General features: G+C 46.2%; 10 protein-coding genes across 10 annotated transcripts; 5 read left to right on the top strand and 5 right to left on the bottom strand.

The window, feature by feature from the left end:
* Positions 1-578: 578 nt before the first annotated feature.
* Positions 579-1403, bottom strand: EYB26_009810 (uncharacterized protein; the record flags this gene model as incomplete). The annotated part of the gene is made up of 1 exon (XM_054269057.1): positions 579-1403. One exon carries the CDS (start codon positions 1401-1403, stop codon positions 579-581), a length of 825 nt encoding a protein of 274 aa, XP_054125032.1.
* A 1301-nt stretch (positions 1404-2704) lies between these two features.
* Positions 2705-3166, top strand: EYB26_009809 (uncharacterized protein; the record flags this gene model as incomplete). The annotated part of the gene is made up of 1 exon (XM_054269056.1): positions 2705-3166. The coding sequence occupies one exon, from the start codon at positions 2705-2707 to the stop codon at positions 3164-3166; it is 462 nt and encodes a 153-aa protein (XP_054125031.1).
* A 230-nt stretch (positions 3167-3396) lies between these two features.
* On the bottom strand, positions 3397-5601 carry EYB26_009808 (uncharacterized protein; the record flags this gene model as incomplete). Its single annotated transcript, XM_054269055.1, has 8 exons — positions 3397-4346; positions 4397-4512; positions 4568-4757; positions 4813-4884; positions 4944-5010; positions 5089-5333; positions 5415-5440; positions 5507-5601. The coding sequence occupies 8 exons, from the start codon at positions 5599-5601 to the stop codon at positions 3397-3399; spliced, it is 1761 nt and encodes a 586-aa protein (XP_054125030.1).
* A 1016-nt stretch (positions 5602-6617) lies between these two features.
* Positions 6618-8760, bottom strand: EYB26_009807 (uncharacterized protein; the record flags this gene model as incomplete). The annotated part of the gene is made up of 9 exons (XM_054269054.1): positions 6618-6730; positions 6782-7153; positions 7208-7492; positions 7540-7624; positions 7670-7867; positions 7924-8268; positions 8323-8343; positions 8408-8480; positions 8720-8760. 9 exons carry the CDS (start codon positions 8758-8760, stop codon positions 6618-6620), a joined length of 1533 nt encoding a protein of 510 aa, XP_054125029.1.
* Positions 8761-11151: 2391 nt separating this feature from the next.
* Positions 11152-11889, top strand: EYB26_009806 (uncharacterized protein; the record flags this gene model as incomplete). The annotated part of the gene is made up of 5 exons (XM_054269053.1): positions 11152-11176; positions 11307-11316; positions 11466-11561; positions 11616-11716; positions 11792-11889. The coding sequence occupies 5 exons, from the start codon at positions 11152-11154 to the stop codon at positions 11887-11889; spliced, it is 330 nt and encodes a 109-aa protein (XP_054125028.1).
* A 1363-nt stretch (positions 11890-13252) lies between these two features.
* On the top strand, positions 13253-13786 carry EYB26_009805 (uncharacterized protein; the record flags this gene model as incomplete). The annotated part of the gene is made up of 3 exons (XM_054269052.1): positions 13253-13404; positions 13503-13594; positions 13659-13786. The coding sequence occupies 3 exons, from the start codon at positions 13253-13255 to the stop codon at positions 13784-13786; spliced, it is 372 nt and encodes a 123-aa protein (XP_054125027.1).
* Positions 13787-13980: 194 nt separating this feature from the next.
* Positions 13981-14626, bottom strand: EYB26_009804 (uncharacterized protein; the record flags this gene model as incomplete). The annotated part of the gene is made up of 2 exons (XM_054269051.1): positions 13981-14436; positions 14516-14626. The coding sequence occupies 2 exons, from the start codon at positions 14624-14626 to the stop codon at positions 13981-13983; spliced, it is 567 nt and encodes a 188-aa protein (XP_054125026.1).
* Positions 14627-14898: 272 nt separating this feature from the next.
* Positions 14899-16371, top strand: EYB26_009803 (uncharacterized protein; the record flags this gene model as incomplete). Its single annotated transcript, XM_054269050.1, has 6 exons — positions 14899-15153; positions 15253-15417; positions 15500-15753; positions 15822-16167; positions 16233-16252; positions 16305-16371. The coding sequence occupies 6 exons, from the start codon at positions 14899-14901 to the stop codon at positions 16369-16371; spliced, it is 1107 nt and encodes a 368-aa protein (XP_054125025.1).
* Positions 16372-17536: 1165 nt separating this feature from the next.
* Positions 17537-18269, top strand: EYB26_009802 (uncharacterized protein; the record flags this gene model as incomplete). The annotated part of the gene is made up of 4 exons (XM_054269049.1): positions 17537-17603; positions 17708-17808; positions 17885-18010; positions 18096-18269. The coding sequence occupies 4 exons, from the start codon at positions 17537-17539 to the stop codon at positions 18267-18269; spliced, it is 468 nt and encodes a 155-aa protein (XP_054125024.1).
* A 391-nt stretch (positions 18270-18660) lies between these two features.
* Positions 18661-19927, bottom strand: EYB26_009801 (uncharacterized protein; the record flags this gene model as incomplete). Its single annotated transcript, XM_054269048.1, has 4 exons — positions 18661-19295; positions 19342-19461; positions 19515-19595; positions 19681-19927. 4 exons carry the CDS (start codon positions 19925-19927, stop codon positions 18661-18663), a joined length of 1083 nt encoding a protein of 360 aa, XP_054125023.1.
* Between the last annotated feature and the right edge of the window lie 1850 nt (positions 19928-21777).

The following is a 21777-nucleotide window of genomic DNA, read 5'->3' as shown; positions in this document are numbered from 1 at the left end:
ATTCATATGAGATCATCGACCGTCATGTAACCTCGCCCTCTGAATCGGTGGAAACTAACGCTTTATGGGAAGCGTGCCCCGAGGTTATTCTATTGACATTCTTACAAGACATAACTTAATAATAATAATAATACGTAGAAAATGCAGAACCCAGCATTAATAATGGAATTAATGTACTCTGTACAAACACGTGAAATACTCGAATGAAGAGCTGAAACGGGCTAGTCTTGAAACAGGATAGTCTCCACTCCGGCCATGCGAGCCCTAAAAAGCTTTCGAACTTTACACAATTGCCGTTTTGGGATAAAATCATCAAACGTTCAGAATTTGTCTGCAGTCAAGACTTGTTGAAGCAACAACAAAGAAATTTGACAAATATCACTGAGTTTGTATGATATGACCATTTCGCGAAGCTTGTGATAACCAGTCAAGTTGATCGTTTCGGCGTGTATCGGACAGCAGGGATGATCGCAGGACGAGGTCATTGTATAAGACAATCACTCAGATCTTGTAGAACCATTTGATGTATCTATTTCAAAGTCAGCTTGTACTGTCTGACACGGACTGAATTAGAACCATTACTTTCGATGTAGCGGCGATGGAAATACCAGATACCCATTCGAGCTAACATCCTTCATAATCAGAAGACCGGAAGAATACCACCGATAAATAGTACTGGGAAAAAGTATTCGGGAAAATAGAATTTTCCCTCTTGACAGAAGAATACGGAGGACGGTAATCGTACAATCTTGATCATTTAGGGGAGACAGTGGCGGTCCACCCATTTCATATCCCGCCTCGCCGCGCCCAAACACTGTTTCATCATTCTCCAGAATCTTTTTGACAGCGTCGAGGTTCAATTTATGTCGTGAACTATGACTTTGAGGTTGGTCCTCAGCTCTTCTAGATATCTCATCAACTAGAACGAGACAAGACGATACAAGTTTTGGATGGCCATTTGTAAGATAGTATAGGTACCTCCGTGCCGATCTGTTGAGCTCAATAGCAGGCTGTGCGTGCAAGCAGTATCTGTCCGCGGCATCCTCAAATTCGGATTCTGAATAGTACAGAGAAATTGGGGAGGTTGATTTGAGAAACTTTTGCTCCCAGACGTCTATGGACGCAACAGTTCTAACAGCGCTGGAAGATGCGTCGTTAGGAGGATGAAGACCAAAGAAGCAGAACCTTGGGCCTGCTGTTTCCCACAGATAGGGTATGAAAGTCTTGGTCCAGAATGAACTTGACGCCCCCCAGGTGCATTGTGCTTCATCAATGATGAAGTAGACTTCTTCCTCGATTCCTCTCTCCGCTGGACCTGTGGATCGAGCACGACGAGAAAAATACTTCCATAGAAATGCTTTCCAGTCAAAACTTGAAGTACTGTACGTTTCATCCAGGTACATATTGCTGATATAAATAGCAATCTTGCCCTACTCCTCCAGGTGTTTCTCCAATAAATGTGCTAGGGTCGTCTTCCCCGTAGAGTAGCCTCCCCAAATAAGCAAAGCCGTATTTTCCCTTAGGCCTCTTGCAATACGGGCAACAGTTTCATGCCTCAGACAAATGTGAGGAGAATCCCCGCCAAGAGTCCCTGGAGTAATGGTTCTTGTTGATGAAGAATTGGCGGATTCCACAGCTGGTTGAGCCAGTCGTCTCTTCTACTCTCTCCTCTATTCATATGTTCCACTCACTGTCTCTGCTCACCTCTACAAGTCAAACTCGAAACCAAGTTAACATCCAGCCAACCAGGGGAAAGTTACGCTCAACTAAGGCAGATCAAGTCAAATATTCAAATATTTAACTGTAATCAACCATGGGCTCAGCGGCCGAACAGTCACTCGATGAGCCAGCATTTTTCAAAGTGAGCAACTTGTCCAAGAACAGAAAGACTTGCAAGAATAATTACTGGTACACAGCTACAGAGCCATGCATTGCCATCAAATGATCTGAACAAAACGACTGACGAGAAGGCTAAAACCACTACGATATATCTGAAGAAGAACCAGTCCCACAACTAAATTTTGTACACGAGAATGAGGAGGATAAAGTGAGTTGAGGTACTGCGACTTCAATATTGGTTTTAGGGCTAAATATCCCGATTCGGTCATTCCATCACTGGGCATAAGTACAGTAACCTAAAACTTTCAATCAATTCCTTGTGTTATATTTACAGTTACTTTCTCTTTTATTTTCCTTGAGACGGGTCGATACTCAACACGATCAGCTCTCCTCGCATATTATTACACCCGATCAACCTCAAGAAATTGCGTGACGCCATTCGGAGCATAAAATATTCCCGTACTCCGGAATAACTACCGTACATTTATTATATTTTCAAAGGAATCTTGAGCCGGAGTCGAATCAAAGCTTATCCCCGTTCAAATCCAGACTGTAATCATTGAAGCATACCCCATACTCGCAGACCCCGAGATCGTCAATCCAGCCAGTCGGATGAAATGGGTAACTAACTAGTTAGTTACCGTACTTGCATTAGCTAATATTTGACTTTGTGCGACAATCAGATCATCAAAACAAGCCATTCGGTTTCTACACCGGCAGTTCATTATATCCACACCTCGGCCCCTTCCTAAATACACAGTGGTTATAGAGCTTCATATTTCTATTATCGCCCAAGAAGACAATCATTCCACCACGAGAGAAAAAGAACAAAAAAACACTATTTCTTGAACCACACAGTGACGACATGCCATCACCAGGCCGCACGCTCCTCTGCCTCGTCGCCCTAACCACCATCGTCGGCGGCTACATCGCAGACTGGAACGAAACACATGTCTACAACCCGCGCTGGCCACCACACGCCAAATTCCACAACGGGCAGACAATGTCCATGGGCGCCGCCCTCGGCCTCACCACTTTGTTTTTCCTCTACGGGCCGCCAGCATCAGCATCAGCATCATCGTCTTCCACGTCATCGACGGCAGCTACGCAAAGACTGTCGCTGTATACAGCGTCATGGATCGCCAGTCTCTACTGGATAACGCAGTTGTCGGCGCTGTTCTATCCGGGTTCGTTGGCTGTTGATCCGGAGTTTGGAGAGGGGCAGCCGCAGGTTTATATTTGTGCGGTGTTGTTGAGTTGTATTGTTGTGGGGATGGGATTGGAAAGAAAGAAAATTGCGGCGGCGGAGGAGAAGAAGGGTGCTTAAAGATTTGGCCATTGATGAATCAAGCGTTTGGTCATTACTGAATATGTATTATGTATTATTAATGTATATATACACCTCTCCTCTCCAGATATCTCTGGCTATTTGGCATCAACATGTCTAAGTAACTATAGGGTATCAAAAACGAAAAGCGCCATGCCGTGTCGTGCGTTGCTCAAATGCGCATATACCTCGACAAGAAGAGAAAAAATAAATAATTAATCGTAGTTTGTCTACTGCTTCAACGCCCGGAATCGTCGTGTAGCCTCCGCAGCAACCAGCGCGCTCAGTGCGCCGATAAACAGACACACCGCAATAGCGTTGGGCGCGTCGGTATCTAAATTCATCCATCCGCCATCTCTAGCGCCGCTTGAGGGGGTTTCTCCTCCTTCTTCGACGGCAGGCGCTTTCTGGCCGACTGGAGGAGTACCCGGTTCGAGGATACTAAACACAATCCAACTGATAAACGTGCCCACGAACTGGGGCAGGGTCGTATACACGTTCAACACGCCCAGATATATGCCCGCAAGTTCACCCGTAGACGGACTTTCGATTGTCGACAATGACTCTTCAGCGTCGCTGTCGTCGTCGCCGGGGCTTCGGTGGTTTAGTCGCAATACATCCATCTCCATGTCTGGCTCAACACTGTCAATAGGTCGGTAGCCATGCGTCCGAAATGTGGTGGATGTAATCATCGTTGCTGTGGGGCGGCTTGGCGGTTCCAATGCCAGTTTATTAATCTCAACACCCATGAATGCGAATGGAGCCCAGCCAGAAACAGCCCAGGGGATACCACAGACGGAGACTAAAAAGGTCGCGAATTTCAACGATCGGGCCATGGGGGCAAAGATCATGGTGCCCGCAAAGACGAGATGCGAGAGGAACCATGCAGTCTGTAAAGTGGGTCTGACTCTCTTGAAACGACGTAATAAGGCTGCCATTCGAGGTGGTGGGCGGGATGTGAAATTTGCTCTTTTGGAGTTGCTGTCTGGAGAACGGACGCCGAAGGGGAGTAGGACAGATGATAGGAATGTAACGCCGGAGAATATCACAAGGGACAGACTACCGAGTCGACCGACGTCGCCTAGTGTGTCGGACGAGCTTGCGGCGTACTCGGGATTCTCGTAGCGGAAATATGTCTCTCCTACCCATGTCGTGCTGTAGAAGAGGAATGGAAACCAGCCTGTCACACATATTAGATTGAGCCCTCCCCAACGAAAGAGACGTACGCACCAATCCAGGACCAGAATTGAACCCAACAGATGGATTGAATGCGTGGCGGCAGATCCATTGTTGTTTTATACAATTGATTTATAACATGGAAAAAGCCATGTGTCTCATCCGCTCCTCTATCCATGGCCAGTCAGTAATGATATCCGAAAACGTTTCAGGGAGGAGAATTACCTCGCCGCTATCAACACCCTCTCCTTGACAGAATACGACGTAATCGCAACAGCTACAATCAAGAAAATAGCCGCTACCACGGTCATTTGCTTGAATTGCGTATCGCCGAATCTGGTGCCGAACGTAGTGACCATGTCTACTGAACCGACGATATAGGCTATCAGAGAGCCGATTGCTTGCATTCGGATTGCTTTCGTTCTTTTAGCACATGTCCACAACGGACGAGGAAAAAGGAAAAGACTCACCCCATGCAGAGCCTAGTTGCTGCTGGGATATCGGCAGCGTATCCACAATGAGACTTCGACAACATGCTTGAGCTATGTGACCAGAACATATCAATATACGTCAACCGTGAAACATATGGGGAGTTACGCACCGGCATTAATAGCAAAATCAACCCCATAAATCGCCAAAACCGCAACCGCAATCGTTGCCCTTCGTTTCTAAAATCCCACCAAATTTTTATCAGCCCCCTCCTTCGTTCCTAATCTGTTGCTTATAGATATAGGAGAGAAACATACCTTCTCAGAATCATGCACAAACCACCCCACAACCTCCGACGTCCAGCCCAACAACAACAAACAAGATGCCACAATCAGCGCGCCACCCAGCATAAACGGCCTTCTTCGACCCCATTTGGATCGCGATCGATCCGCGATTACGCCGATGAGGGGGTGGATAATGAGACCGGACAATGGTCCAGCGATCCAGACGAGGGATGTGCGCGATTTCGTGAGGCCGAGTTGGAGGAGGTAGGGTGTGCAATCTACGTATCAGTGTGTCAGTATGACTTCCTCTCCATTGAGCGAAGAGGGGAGGAGGGGAAGGATGATCGATCGGATCGTACATGACATTTCCACACCCCATGTAAACCTTTTATTGCAACTCTAATTAGCGCCTGACATTTCTCGACGCTTTCCAAGGAAAAGGGGAACGCACGAAACACCCGTCAAACTAAACGCCAAAAGCGCCATCTTGGTCGCTTCCGACCGGCCCTTGATGGAAGGTGAGCCGGTCCATGATGCAGCTCTCATCCCCGTTGCTCTTCTTCTCCGTTCTCAATCACACATCCAATATTTTTTTTCGGATATAGTGGTCGCATATATCTTTATTTCTTCCTTGTTAGATTTGATTCTCGCTACATTAGATGTATATGCGCGGAAATGACGGACGGCGACGAAATCGATCGGAGAAGAGAGGACGTGACGCGGAAGAGGACGGGGGAGTCGGTATGTACGTTGTTACACAATCGGATGCGCCGGTTCAGGAATTCTCTCCTAGAATCGCAGTTGTGAACCAGAAGGTCGTTCGTCGTTCAATTCTTCTGAGGAGTATGATTATCGCAAGAATAAAAAAAGAGAAGAGTCGGCCAGTCTGGAAACGGCGGCAGGTCCGTGCTCATGAAGCTCTTCCGAAGTTCCAGAACGAGTATAGATCGCCATGCTTAAAATGAGGCTTGTCAGGGGCCTCCGATCAATCCGGTTTGTTCTTGAGTGGCATGGTACGACTGATCCCTCTACGAAGTATACTGAGCACGAAGGGCAAAATAAATGGTTACAGTAGATCATGGTTATGTCGGTCATAAGGCATCCTCATTTCCAGATCTTATCATAAATACACGAATTTCACCGGATATGGGAATGGAGAGCACTCAAGTACACTAATTTGTTTGAAAAGTACTCCTTATCACTAAATTCACATAAGAATAGATATTATAGATGGACATCTGAGGAAAGGCCTTCTGACCGTTATAACCATGATCTGCCGTAGTCAGTTACCTACTGGCGGATTACCCATAGACCCGAACGCACAAGATATAATTGACCACAAACTCTAGAAAGAAGAAAGAGAATAAACTTATATCCCCTTCATGTAATCACAAATCACAAGACTCCGGGGATAACGAGCTCCAGGATCGCTTCCAGGACGTCTATATCATCATCATCATCGTTTAGTAGATGTCGATAAGAACAAGTCATTGGTCTCATCTCATTTCGGCATATATCGTTTATCACACGACTTCATTTTTATTTTCATTTTCATCCATCATCTACAGTCGGTTGGGAGCTGAAGAGTGGAGAGGCCATTGGTAGCCGGCGGCGTCACTGAATTGGTATCCGAAGGATGAGGTAAAGTCATCCAAAACAGCGGGTCCTCGAGAGCCTATTCCAAGTATTAGTACGGGGAAAACAAAAGATCAACGAGAGAACTAACCGTATGGGTACTCCATGGGAATAATCTCTTTGTTGTCGTCGAGGTAGTGCAAGAGAGGACTGAAAATTCTCCAGCTGGCGTCAAGCTCATCGTCACGGACAAAGTTGGAGTGGTCGCCCTTGAGAGCATCAAGGATAAGAGATTCGTAGGCCTCAGGGATCTTCAAGTCGGAGAAGCGGCGGCGGTAGGTAAGGTCGAGCTCGGTGACAACAGTCTGCATGGAAAGACCAGGAAGCTTGGAGTTCATCTTGATGTAGACAGACTCGTTGGGCTGCACTCGGATAACAAGCTCGTTTCGGGGAATGTCCTTGAAGATTCCAGAAGTGACATCCTTGAACTGAATACGGACTTCGGTCTTTTGCTCGTTGAGGGCTGTATCATATCATTCAGTCAGGGTTCTAACACAGAGCAAGACACAAAACTAACCCTTTCCGGCCTTCAAGATGAAAGGCACACCATCCCATCGCTCGTTCTTAATGAAAGCAACCATAGCGCAGAAGGTAGCGCAACGCGAGTCTTTGGGGACGGTGTCGTCTTCCTTATATGCAGGCTTGCTTCCATCAAGGGAGCGACCGTATTGACCGATGATGACGTTCTTGGGCTCAATGGCATCCATTCCTCTCAAGACGCGCACCTTTTCGTCACGAATATCTTCAGCAGAGAATGAGATGGGGCGCTCCATGGCGAGCAAAGTCAACACCTGGAGGAGATCTATGGAAATCAGCATTGGTTCATCACAAGTATCGGCATTTACGTACGGTTCTGCATAACATCACGGATGATGCCAAACTCATCGAAATAACCGCCACGACCTTCTGTACCGAAAGGCTCTTTGAATGTGATCTACAAAATTAGCGCGCGCCTTTTTGAGCAAAGTGAAAATCATACCTGAACGTTATCAATGTGGTGACGGTTCCAGGTGGCACCAAAGAACTCGTTACCGAATCGGAGAATGAGAATGTTCTTAACCATCTCCTTGCCCAGGTAATGATCGATACGGAAGATTTCCTCTTCCTTCCAGTTGGGTTCCAAAGCCTTCTGCAATTCCCGCGAACTTCCGAGATCCTTACCGAATGGTTTTTCAACCTGCAGACGTTGTCAGCCATCGGAATTTGAGACAGTGGAAAAAGCCAGGCACTAACAATAATTCGCGCAATGCTATTCTTGGGATAGCAGTTTCTCTTCAATTGATCTGAAACGGTAATGAAAACACTGGGCGGGAGAGCCATGTAAAAGATACGGTTCTGGTCCTTGCGTCCCTTTTCAATCTCTTCGAGGTGATTGTTGAGGTTGATGAAAGACTCGTCCTGGTCGTATTGACCGGAGACGTATGTACAAAGGCTGCAGAAGCTCTCGAGCTGCTCTTCCATCTCCTTGGTGGGGACCTTGATGTAGGACTTTACTCGTCGCAAGTACTCGGCGTGATCCATCTTCGTACGGGCATATCCCACAATCTTGATGTCCTTGGGGAGGAATTTGTTTCGGTACTATTGTAGTCAGATCGTGTTCGTTCGTTGCAGCAATTTGTCTGGTATACACACCAGACCGAACAGAGCAGGGAACTGCGACACACGTCAGTAAGAAGTAACGAATTGACTGGGAAATTAGTTCACGGAGCAAACATACTGTCTTCTTCTTTGCAAGGTCACCAGAGGCGCCCAGGACGACGATGACGGTGTCATCCTTGAGTTCCACGGAGCTTTTGAGATACGCCATGTTAGCCGTATGCGCTCAATTCCGATTGCGCAAAAACGCAAAAACACAAGAACGCAAGAACCGAATAGACAATTATATCTTGATCAATGATAAAAAGGCAACCACAGCGGGAAACTTGGCAGTCAATGCAAAGTTGAAACAGCAGCGCGGTGATGCTATCGCTGAGGCCCCGCTATGGTGTAACAGGATGGGTGATGTAAGCGCCACACAACAGGAACTTACCCAGATTGACCGTCCTCGGAATGGATAAGTGTGTTGGACATGGTGATATTTAGGACAGCGATAGATACTGAGAAGAATCGCTTGTTGGTAGAGAAGTGTGTGTGAGAGAGAGGGAGGGAGTATGAAGAAGAGAAAAGTAAGAGGAAGAAGGTTGGGGTTGTGATGGGGATGGATTGGATTTTCTTGGAGTTGGCGCTTCCTTCTTTACCAAACCGTGACCCAGCGACTTCCGGCGGAGACAGCTATGAACAGAAACGTTGTAACAGAGCTATCGGCGTAATTTACAGTCAGTGAGGAATGGGATAATAATTAGTGAGCATCAGCCGCGGACTTTAGTGACTTAGTAAGGGAATCAGTCATTTGGTGGGGCAGAGCTTCATTGCGTCGCAGTCTGGAGGGGCCCTCTGATCAGGTAATTTCATTACGAATGCCATTATTGATATAAACTTCGAGCAGGTGTCCGGAGATGCTTCCTTATTTCTCTAACTCAGCGGAAATCCGACTTTGAAATTTTGTTTTTTTTCTTCTTCTTCGCATTCCAATTTTCTATATGTGAAAGTGCATCATGACGTTTGTTTCCATTCGTCTGAAACATCGCATTGAAAAGAAAGCGATTGCCACGCCCGGTTTTTCCGGCGTCCCTAGATCACCACCGGTAGAGGGGGGTGGAGTTTCAACTGCCACACCATCCCAGCTCCTGATTTAGCGATGACTCTGTTTGACTATACTACTCAATCCCGTCAAAGAAGCCATTTATCTGGTTTCAATATACCGATCGCATCATCTCAACAAAATAGCCGATCATCATCATCATCATCGCGATCTTACTAACCAGGTATTAATTACGGCTCCCACCGTATCAGTCAGCCGGAGTCCGACCCTATGGCCGTAAGCAAAGCAAAGCGCCCCCAGAAATAACCGACCTCGCTGTATAAGCTGCCCGGAATTAACTAACACAGCTAACCTAGTTGATAAGCATGCTCGATCTTAAGCATAAGTCACCGCCAAGCGACAGGGGCCAGCACCCACGTACATCGTACCACGTACAAACCAGTTCGGACATTTCGGAGGAATCATCTTACTACGTAGGGTTACCTCCTGCGCGGGGAATATAAATTACAATACGTACATAGAACGAATGCTCCCAATTCGTATCCATTTATGTCCACGTATTTCGGTTCAATGCTGAAAGTCAAGTCAGCAGCCTGTCGATTGCTGCATGTGGTACGACGACTAATGTAGGATCATCAAAGGAATGTCGACCTGTATAAATGGCGGGGCAGAGATACGACGGAGCCCGCTTGCCGCTCTCACCGGCGGTAACAACATAGTGTCCGATTGTATACTATGTATACTATGTAGTTGTGACCCGTGACCTGGGTGTTCAATTCAACCTTCACAGCTGTACATAGTAACTACGGGGTATAGTAAGTACACTGTGAGGTCCTGAAGGACGTACTTAGTGTAGCCGGCACCACTCAAGTTGGGGGTACTCCGGTACTCCGGTACTCCGGAAAAGGCGATTTTATGTTTGGCATATTAATCAGATAGACCTTCCAGAACATGCAGTGGGCAGCAGTGCAATCTATTTATCCGGTACAGCTTCGTATTGGGATTACCATACCTTATTTTGTGGTTGCACAGGGCCCGGGCCAGACTTACAATCGTTTTGGTTTTTTATGTTGAATAATCATTATTTCCTGTAACTAAGTTAACTAACTAGTTAGTTAACTTAGTCAACTAGAAGCGACCAGAGATAATAGCATCAAGATAGGATAGTCCAGGACGATGAGATCCTAATCAAGCCCAGCTAATCTAGAAAACTTATTGCTGTTACTGTTCCCCCACCCTGCAATTAAGAATTGATAGCGACAGTCGATTCGATAATTGACAGAGCGAATGCAGAAGACTGACTCAATGCATGAAAGGGACTGAGCATCGGGAATCCTGTACGTACGTAAATAAATTGTAATCAGAGCCGTTGAATCCGGAGCAGTGTCATCCGGCGAAGAAGCAGAAAAGAAGTGCTATGTACGGAGTAATAACTAGTGACTACTCTGTATGTGGCGGTCGATGTTTTAGCCTCAGGCATCAATCAATGGACACCTGAGGCATCAGGATCTGCTTCTAGAACAAGATCCCAGCCATTCCGCATCCGGTTAGTTATCTCAACCAGACCACAGTCACGGGGTCTCGGTTAACCCTCGCTAGGGCTAACCATTCCAGGACTAGCACCAGCCGCACCACAACGCTTTCCGTAGATTGTGCGTTGGCCGCCAGATCTCTTGGTTTTACCGAAGCGAGAAGAAGACGAACGACGACGACGACCGACAACAAACTCAACCGCAACGACACGACATTTATCTGACTTTCGCGGGTCAGCGTTGCCTTTGTTTCTGTCTGCTCAGAGAAGAATAAATATTTCCGTCAAGATGCCTTCGGAACAAGGTCACAGACGTGAGTTCCCCTTGGAGATTGAAGATTTGAGATGCGCATCACCTTTCGTCGATTTCGTCGATGGAGAGACATGGATTCGCACCGTCGAATATGTTGGAATAATGATTGATCAGTTGCTAACTATTCACAGTCTATGTCAAGTAAGCATACCTCGAATCCTCGATTGAATACACATACCGCGCACATATCGTTACAATTCGAGAAATCGTCTCTCGATTACTTTTGCTTTCGCTTCTACATATACTGCACACACAAAGCCTGCGATTGAATGAATCTGACTGGGATATAGGGGTCGCCACCTGAGCTACCAGCGTGGAAAGCGCAACACCAACCCCAACACAAGCTTGATCAAGATTGAGGGTGTTGATGATGTTTCCGCCGCCAAGTGAGTGACCGCTGGGATTGATAGGAAAGGAACAACATGCTAAGAATGTAACAGCTTCTACCTCGGAAAGAAGGTCGCTTTCGTCTACCGCGGAAAGAAGGAGGTCCAGGGCTCCAAGATCCGTGTCATCTGGGGCAAGGTGACCCGACCACACGGTACGACCACCACCATTTCGATCGATCTATGTTAGAAACTACTTCGTGAAACATGTACTGACTGGCTTGTTATAGGCAACTCCGGCGTCGTCCGCGCTCAATTCCGACACAATCTCCCTCCTCAGACTTTCGGTGCCACCGTCCGCGTCATGCTCTACCCTTCAAACATTTAAATCAGCGATTCCGCGAGCCGGGGTGCACTGTGTTTTCTGTTTTGTGTTTGTTAATGTAATGAAGGGCGCAGCCTGTTCTACGGGCATGGGGATGGGCATTTAAAAAACGAGGCTCTTTTTTATTCAATCTTTTTTTTTCATCCTCTTTTCGAAGCAGTTTGTCGAACTGCTTCTACCGATTGCACAACAGGTTACTGGTTACTCGTGGTGATTTGATGGGAGTTGGTTTTTCGAAAGGTTGGGAAAAAGAACAAGAGAGAACGGAAAGAGGAATTTATGGCATGGGCAGTCATACAATCTTGACAGCGGAGATTCGCGAATCTCTTGTTTGTTTGTTATAAAACCTTTCTCTTTGTCCAGATTGAAGAGGAACAAAAAAATCAAAATATGATTTTAAAAGAATACCCATTTACGCCATTGATTTTGATTTTCGATGGTATCAACTTTTGACGTTTTCTTTTCTTGATATTCGGTAAGAGGTCAACTGGTAGCAGATGCTCTGCGAACAATGGATGAATTTTGATTCCCCGGATTGATCTCTTGATATGCCTGGATAATCTACCTATGGTCTCGCATACATAACCAGTCCATTTTGCAGTAGACCAGCATTCATTTATTATTAAACATTGAAGGGTATTGTCCACATGTATACTCATGCTATGGTTACTTGAGCAGGAGTTTACTCGAGTCACATACCCGATTGAAGGGACTTGACAGAGACACCGATGGAGATTCCCTCAAGAGGACGTACATGTAGTATATACTATCGAACCCAATCAGGAGCTCAAAACTCGGCCATTCCTCTATATACCGATTCACGTGACACAAATGAACCCTTAGACAGCGATGGACCGCCAAAGACTGCAGACACGAATTACTGAAGATTTCCTTCAAGTGGAGAAACTTGAGGGGATACCTTACTACATAGTTGCTTGTATGGTATCTAGAATTGCGCTTAAATGGTCGGCCAGTTTGTTCATGGAAAACATCTCCGATGCCTCTCAAAGTCCCCAACATCGATCAAATGGCTACTCAGTACATCCATGAAATTCAAAAAGAAAATGAATACACATATCATATTCAATAAGGTACATCATTTACTAACTATGTAGTATACGTATAAACTGTCAACGTTTGAACGTTAACAACTTAACACTGGAAGATACTACGTATGTCACCAGCCAATCAGCACCTCCGTCTCCACAATGGACTAGCTCAGCCTAGCTTAAGCCCAACTCCACATGTAACTTAACTATCAAATCATTTGCATCATCATTCGCCATCACAACACAATTCACTCGATACAATAAACCAACAAATATATTCCACCAGAACAGAGAGACATAAACATAGACAAGACAAAATGGTCGTTCCTGGTCGTCGCTCTCGACCCAATCAACGCGTTTCTCCGCCCCCTTCATCTGCTCCTGAGAAAACAGACGATGTATCGGTATTATCACAGGGTGCTACTGCTGCTCCATCTGAGCCATCGGACATATCGCCAGCTGTTCCTGTGTATGTTTCCTTCTTTCTCAAAAAGGGGCCAGTTGACGGTACCACAGAAAAGCAAATCCAAACAAAAATATAAAGCTAACGTGATGCCGGGGGTGTAGAGAAACAATATACAAACTCCTCGCGTTCACATTCGCCATGATCTGTGGTCCGCTCGGGGCCTATTTTTTGAGTATCAAGACTTTTTTCAGCGGTATGCTATGCGCCTATCCAATACATATTTTATACATGGCATTCGAGGCTAATTACAGTTATAGGAAACTCTACTCTTGCCGGAGGACTGGCAGCTCTGACAGCCAACGTGGTGCTAATCGCATATGTGATCGTAGCCTGGCAAGAGGACAAGGAAGATCAGGCGAAGCGGAAGGAGAAGAAGGGTCAGTAACTAATATAGTTGCTTATTTGCGGTGGTGTTATCTTGTATTTTTAAGAAACGATGAGTATGCCATATGTCGTTCATATTTCACGTATTCCATTAAGACAACGGGGTATCTATCATAATCTGCAGCTTTCTCTTTTTCTTTTCTTTTCTGCCTCTTTCTTGCCAATTGAAAGCCAATTGAAAGGGAAGGAAGGGGATTACGGCCTCCTCCTAACAAACTCCTGCAAATCCCCCTCCGTCACAACCCCCAATACAAACTTCCTCGTGGGATCCGTGACAATCGCAAAATCCTGCTTTCCCATTCCCGCCGTCGAATTCACTTTTCCTTCCCTGGGAGTCATGGGTTCACCCTTGAAAAATCTTTCCAGTTCTTCGAGCGGAGTATCCATTGTAATAACTGTATACACGTTCGTCCTCTTGCGATTGAATCGTTGCATGGCTGCTTTGACGGGATCGGATTCGGATACTTTCCCTTCCCTCAGAAGGGTTTTCAGGCGCGGGATGCTCAGGTACCCAAGTAGGGCGCGTGTGCTGGATGATATTACGGTCAAATGGCTGTAGTCGCGCTCGTACGCGGCGAGTAGGGCGGAGGAGATGGAGTCGTTTGGGGAGACGGAGAGGGCTGGAGGTGGGTCTAGGTCTTCGACGACGGCCTTTTTTTTTCCTTTCCATTAGCTTTTGTACAATTGTTATGGTTATGTTGGATGTGGATGTTTGGAGGAGGAGATATACCCCGCGGTATTTGCCAGACCAGGAATTCAGATTCTGCGTCGAGGAAGCGGAGACTTGATCTGTAAGGTTTTCGCGAGCGAGAGTCTCGCCGACGGAAGAATATGTTGCCATTTTTCTTTCCCTTTTGTGTTGATCTTCAAATTCTGTTGATCAAAGTGGTGGAGAAAAGTGAGTATGCTGTCGCAGAAGCTGAGGTTACACCAATATTTTCTAGGCTGGCCTGGCGGAAACAACCCGGCTTGCCGAGTCATCGCCACTCAGACGACGTCACTCTTGACATCTCAAACCTCACCTCTAGACTCGACAACTTCAACTGCTACCCTGCCTAACTCATCGTAAATTGCTTCAATTACCCTAGCAAATAACCCAGCAAGTGATTAACAATGCCATCAATATACCCGTCCCCTTCAACGCTACAATCCAATTTCTCCCAGCCAAACCATCCACATCCGCGCCAACCATTCACAGCAGCATGGAGCGCAATCGACGACGCCAAACAGAAAACCGACAAAACCGGGCATTCGGTCAAGCAAGGCTATGAAAACTTGAGTAACAAGGCGCAGGCCAAAACGGGCAAGATTGAAATGTTTACGCCAAAGTATTATGCGGCGTGTTCTTTTGGCGGGTTGCTTGCTTGTGTAAGTATCATACATTATTTAACCAATCTTTCCGTAGAAACGTCAGGTAGAAGACAGGCCTACTTTGGCCATTGGCGATGCCAATAACGCATGTTACAGGGTCTGACGCACACCGCTGTCACGCCACTGGATCTGGTCAAATGTCGACGCCAGGTCGATCCAACCCTCTACAAAGGCAACATGGAAGCATGGAAACTCATCTACCGCGCCGAGGGGGTCAGAGGTGTTTTTACCGGTTGGAGCCCTACCTTCTTCGGATACTCCGTATGCCCCCCCCCCCCCCCCCCCCTATTAACCTAACCCCCCAATCATGCATGGCGCCAGGACCAGGATTGATATAAAACAGGCGCAAGGAGCATTCAAATACGGTGGCTACGAATTCTTCAAGTCGTTTTATAGCGACCTCGTCGGCCCTGAGAAGGCTGCTCGATGGAAGACGAGTGTGTATCTCGCGGCTAGTGCCTCTGCAGAGTTCTTTGCGGATATTGCTCTCTGTCCGTTTGAGGCCGTCAAAGTCCGAACGCAGACTACCATGCCGCCCTTTGCGACGGGGACGTTTGATGGAATCAACAAGATTGTTGCTAAGGAGGGAAGCGCTGGGTTGGTTTTTCCCCTTCCTCTTCCTCTTCAGGTCGTAGACAGAAGGCAGGTGCTAAAAGGTTGAGCAGACTGTTCAAGGGGTTGTACCCCCTCTGGGGCCGCCAGATCCCTTATACCATGATGAAATTTGCGTCCTTCGAGACGATTGTCGAAATGATTTATGGCTATTTACCAGGCAAGAAACAGGATTACAGCAAATCTTCTCAAACCGCCGTTGCATTCACGGGTGGTTATCTAGCTGGTATCCTGTGCGCGATTGTTTCGCACCCCGCAGATGTCATGGTGAGTAAACTCAATGCGTTGCGGCTGCCGGGTGAAGCGTTTGGGGTTGCGATGTCGAGAATCTATAAGGATATTGGATTTGGAGGGTTGTGGAATGGGTTGGGGGTTAGGATTGTTATGATTGGAACTTTGGTATGTCCCCCTCCGTCTCAGAGTCCCTCCCAGAGCGTGACAGGAATAGAACTGACGATGTGTAGACTGGATTGCAGTGGATGATGTACGTTCCCTCCTTTTCACAGGTAAGGTATGCGTGGTGCTGACTGGAATAGATACGACTCGTTCAAGATCTTCATGGGCCTACCGACGACAGGCGGCCAGATCCCGGAGAAGAAGTAAACAACTAATATGGTAGGTCGTGTAATCGGAATATTCTTATTTTTTCTGTATAGCTTGACATTGATTATGGTACCCAACAATGGAACTCCCGTCTCGTTATACCTATACAATCCCACTTCTATAAACTATATATTAACACCGTCTCCGCCATTTCCTTTATCAATTGATGTATGGGAAGTGCTGTTTTGAGGTTTAAGTAATCGAGTAGTTCAGATAGTTAGTTGACGCTGGATGCATTAGCTACTTAGAAGAAAATAAATAATGGTCTGTTACCTACTGCATAGTCAGTGAGTAGATAACCACGCCATATCAACACCTTCAAGGCGTGCGACAACTACCCTAATGGATTGACATCCGCATGCTTCAATATGCAAACTCGCCTACACTAAGACCAGCATCCTGCACAAGAAACAGCTTGCACCCCTTTCAGTGACATGACATTCAACTAACAACATAAAACAAACAATGCAAACATAATCTGAGATTGATCCAAAGTCGATTCGATTCGCGATCCTTTTAGTCATCCCCCTTATCTTATCAGCAAAGATAAGGGCGCGTAACGCCCATACTAAGAGGATACGCTCGACCGCCAAAAATACACTAACTGCGCACTAGAGCGACTAAACATGGCCATGGCGTCATCGTAATCGCGTTACGGGAAGACTTAGGCGAGTTCCTCATCAACCATAAACCAGGCACGTTTCTTCTGTACTATACGTCGTACGTAGTAGAGTAAAGAAAAAAAAAAAAAAGAAAAGAAAAGAAAAGAAAGCAATACGGAGTGGTCTGCCCAGGACGCCAAGACCATTTATCACGTTTTTTCGACAAGATAAGGAGCCAATCAGGAGTCGAAAAAAGGCTGGGTCCCGCGGAGCCAGAGAGATAACATCATCGATTCTACTCCGTATTTACTACGTAGTTGGTTAGGTAGGGAGTTAGTAAGTTAGTTTAGTTAGATACCTAAGTTAGATACGGAAGTACTCTGTGTATTTAGTTAATTTCCTGGAGTAGATAAAATCAGCCCACTTGCCGCGATATATATATTTCCCTTTCCATCCACTCCACCCACAAACTACATATCCAGTCGCAAACTATCTACCGGTATACGACAAAAGAAAAAAAAAAAAAAGAACAAAAGAGGGAAAGGAAAGAAAAGAAACAAACCATGTCGGCCACAGAGGAGACTAAGCCAGCTGCTCAGGAAGCGCCGATTGTGTCGCATGGTCGTGGCGGTATTCCCCCCACTCACACTCACTCAGCTTCACTACTCAACAACTACTATTACTACCACCACCAATATTGTAATATTTACTGATGGGATGATGATAAAATCAAGGCCAAGGTAACATCGGCGCCGACCCAACGGTCTACGTTGACGGCGAAATTGTGCGCTCTGGTCCCACCGGTGATCAGGGTGATGGTGCTTATTCGGCTGGCGTACGCGCTTCCCTCCCCCCTCCCTCTCTTAAAAGTTTGAAAAGAAGGTAGACTGATTGCGAGGCGATGGGTACAGCGCGGCGGAGCAGGAAACATCGGCTCACCACACGTCCGCCCCTCGACTCCAGGTGTAGTCCACGACAATGTAGTCGTTCCCGAGACCGCGGTGAGGGAGAGTTTGGATGGGGATTATCATACCGGCGTATGTCCTTTTCTCTCTCTATTATCGGTTCCCAATTCCCGCTGGGAAATGTTTTGATGTATATTAATTGGGGTGGTGTGAATAGCGCGGCGGCCAAGGAAACGTCCACCTCGACGAGAGCCATGAAAACGACAAGAACAAGCACAAGCATACGGCTAGTACCAGCAGCATCGGCAAAGCTCCAGCAGGGACGGCGGCGGACGGAAAGGTGTATGAAGGATTGGCGGATAAATTGAAGAGGAAGATTTTCGGGAGGTAAATCTGCCCTACTTTCTACCTTAGTGTATACTATATATACTAGGTGTCGAGGGAGGTTGGTGATGGGTTATACATATAGTATTAATTGTTTGCTTGCTTGCCTGGTTGCTTGTTGATATTGAGATATCCGATATCCATGTGGGTTATTGTTTACTTAGTTGATCAATACAATTGTTTATAATTGAAATAAAAAAAAAAAAGAGACTGTATATTCAATCATCTATCGCATCAAAAGAAAAAAAAAATACAACGCCGTCCGATTCCATACCGAACCCACCCATTATGTGATATCCGTGCCTTCAATTTCGTTGTAACATGAGCGTAGCATAAATGACATGAGAAGAAAGAAATGTATGTACTGTGCAAACTTTGGATGGAGGAGAAGGGGGAGGTTAATCCTTGCTGAATCGCCGCTTGAACCAACTGCCGCGTTTCGACTTTTTATCGTCCTCCGTGACCTTTCGCACGGGAGCTGGCAAGGGTGGATTGAATGGTTTCGAGGGCATGGTGCCGTTCGTTTGGTTGTATGACTGTCCATGGGGAGGTGGCGGTGGTGGTCCGTTGTGGTTGTCTTGTGGATGGAATGAAGTAGCATCCGGATTTCCGCCAGATCCATTGTACCCGTAGCTTTCGGCTTGCTGTTGCTGCTGATATTGTTTTTGTTGCACGGCTTGTTGCTGTAATCTGTCAAACGAGCTGTTCACTGAACTTGGGTCAGTTGAGTTGCCCCATTGATCGGTGTTTGCGGAGCCAGCCGTAAAATTGTCGTTTGATCGTTGATAATACGAATTAGGATAAAATTGTTGTTGTTGATTGTATCCATTTCCATTAGCGTAATCCGAGTTCATACGAGTGTTGCCGTGTCGTGGTCGGTTACTGCGGCCTTGGGTGTAGGGATAACCGTTCGATCCAGATGCGCCGTGGTCAACATAGCTGTCTGGTCGAGACGTGGATGGACGTCCGTAGTTTTGATTGTAGTCGTTGCCGTTGCCGCCGTAATAGCTGGCTGGTCGACTTTGCGATGCATCTACAATTGTCAGCTATGTTCTAGCCTGCCGAGACGTATATCTTACCAGTGGCATATGACATGCGACGGCTGTGGTAGCTCCCATCAATTGCAGCTTCAAACGATCGGATAGTGTCAAGAGGTCTCTCGAATCGAGGACGAGTCGGATTCGACAAATCAGGATCAGCTAGACAATACACGTTAGCATCAATCGCATTCGAATCTAGTCGAGAAACATACTTATCACGTTGCCATATTGATCTTTATGCTGAATCGACCTCAACGAGCCCAAATTCGACTTTTCTAGCGTCGCCACCATCGCTATAGCATCGTCATCGTCAGCATTCCCGCCAATATCCCAATTGAAATAACCCTCCCCCCCCTATGGGGGTGGTGGATAACTAACCAGGCTGAGCTTCATTCATAGCGAGCGTCGGATCGGCTTTCGTATGCAAAACCCGTTTAGCCTTCTCCTCTGGCGTTTCTTGCAACGAAATCTTCCCACCGATCGAACCGCTGGAGCGATGCGACTTTTCTGATTTTCCGCCAAAACTTATCCCGCGGCTGCGTCGTGGAGATGTTGTCGAGGAAGATATGGGAGGAGATGGGAGAGGAGGCTGGTTTTGATTCTGGTTAGCGTAACGGGGTGCCATTTTAGCTTTCTCGTTTTTAGCTGTTGCAGTAAACAGGTTTTTGGCGTGACACGACAGTGCGCTTGAGCGGCGGAGCCTAGAGCTGCGATTGTGGATAAGGAGAGGTATATTCTAGTCGATCACTGCCCTGACGATTAGGTTAGCAGACATGGATTATTATGGACCTGGGAGAGCGTGGAGGGATGCGGACCCGTTGTGGAGATGGTTATCGCAGATGCCGGTACGTATATACTTCTATACTCGAACGAACGACGAATTGGTATGTTTTGGTAGTATTATCGTAGTCTGTATGTTCTAGGGAATGTGATTGTAGAGTGGACAGCGGTGGAGTAGCGGTCCTTTAATATGAGCTTAGCAGCCTTACCAAGCAGATCTGGCCAGCAGTTGTAATACGTGGTACTCGGGACCGGGAGTGTCTGCGATGTATGGCGCACGGTCGGCACCAATCAAACCGAGCGAGAGCAGAGCAGAGCAGAGCGGTCGAGTCGGGTGTCGAGTGTCGAGTGTCGAAGTCGATGAGCGGGCGAACAGTGAATAAAAAAACGAACGATGCAATGATGGAAATTGATGGATTATATGATGATATGACGGCAAGTTAAAGATAGGCCGAAGAAAAAGTGAACGATTCAAGTGGGACGGATGCAATCTTCTTGGCTTTTCTGGATGTTTCACTTTGTGCAGCAAGGCATCAAGGCAACAATGTTCTGTCTTCGGGCCTGACTGTCCTTCCTCTGTACAATTGCAGTGGCCGTACAGTCAATGCTTTCTTTTTCTTCCTCGCTTGCTTCACACACCCTCGTTTCTTTTCTTTGACAAAAGGTGATGAAAAAAGAGGACAAAAGAGAGAAAAAGCAATAACCAACATAATCTCACAAAAGACTGACTAGCGTACTCTGACCAAGATTCTTCTTCAAGGACCAAGGTACACGCAAGCCATGTCCAGTCTGAGTGGCTGTGGCAAGCCCACGGGTCCAGAAACACCAATCATGGCGTATAGTCGTCGCAATTCGTACCTGGCCATACGTAGTACATATTCAATGTTGCATAACTACTAGTTCAACAGAAAACTTGTGACAGAACTGAAGCAGCTCGCGTTGCTGTATACGGAAGAGGTGAGTTACTGACTCCGTACTTGGAGGAGTTCGTGGCGGCAACATCGGATCCAATTATCCCCACTTTTGGGATGGAGGTCGTAAACTTAGTCTATGGACTAACTTAGGAGGACTACAGAGTGGTTACGTAAATTCGCCTCTAACTTATTAACTAACTATTAGTTAACATTAACTTAAGTTACTCCATTCACAGCACATGAAATTGTAATAGATTTAGTACAACTAACTTCTATGTTAAGTTAACTAGGGGTTATATGGGTAGTTAAGTTAGTTAACCATAACTACGGAGTAGTTAACTAGTTAGATAACTAACTTAGTTAACTAGTTAGTTAGTTAGTTATCATGCCTTAGTCAGCAGCTAGTGATAGTTAGAATATAAGCCAATCAGAATATTTAGGTTTTCTACCAATTAAAAAGGGTCTGCTCCGGCCCCACATGAGCTACAGGAATTTTGTAATTTCAATTTTTGAAATTTCAAAATTGAAATTACAAAATCAGAGGACCTTAGCTTACATGAATGTCTCTATGTCTTATTGTTATCAAGTAAGACTGAGAATAAATTTGAAATTACAAAATTGGGCCCCCTTAGCTTTACATGAATATCTCTATATCTTGGTATTATCAGAGTGAGACTGAGAATAATTGAAATTACAAATTTGAAATTTCAAAAATCGGAGCCCGAATGTCTTTGTCTCTGTCTGTCTGTCTCCACCTCTTATCTATCTTTCAGAGTGGGAC

This window comes from Talaromyces marneffei, chromosome 8, assembly GCF_009556855.1.
Source record: "Talaromyces marneffei chromosome 8, complete sequence".
Taxonomy (NCBI): domain Eukaryota; kingdom Fungi; phylum Ascomycota; class Eurotiomycetes; order Eurotiales; family Trichocomaceae; genus Talaromyces; species Talaromyces marneffei.
The sequence above is the reverse complement of the archived record's forward strand: the minus strand, read 5'-3'. Positions and strand labels throughout refer to the sequence as shown.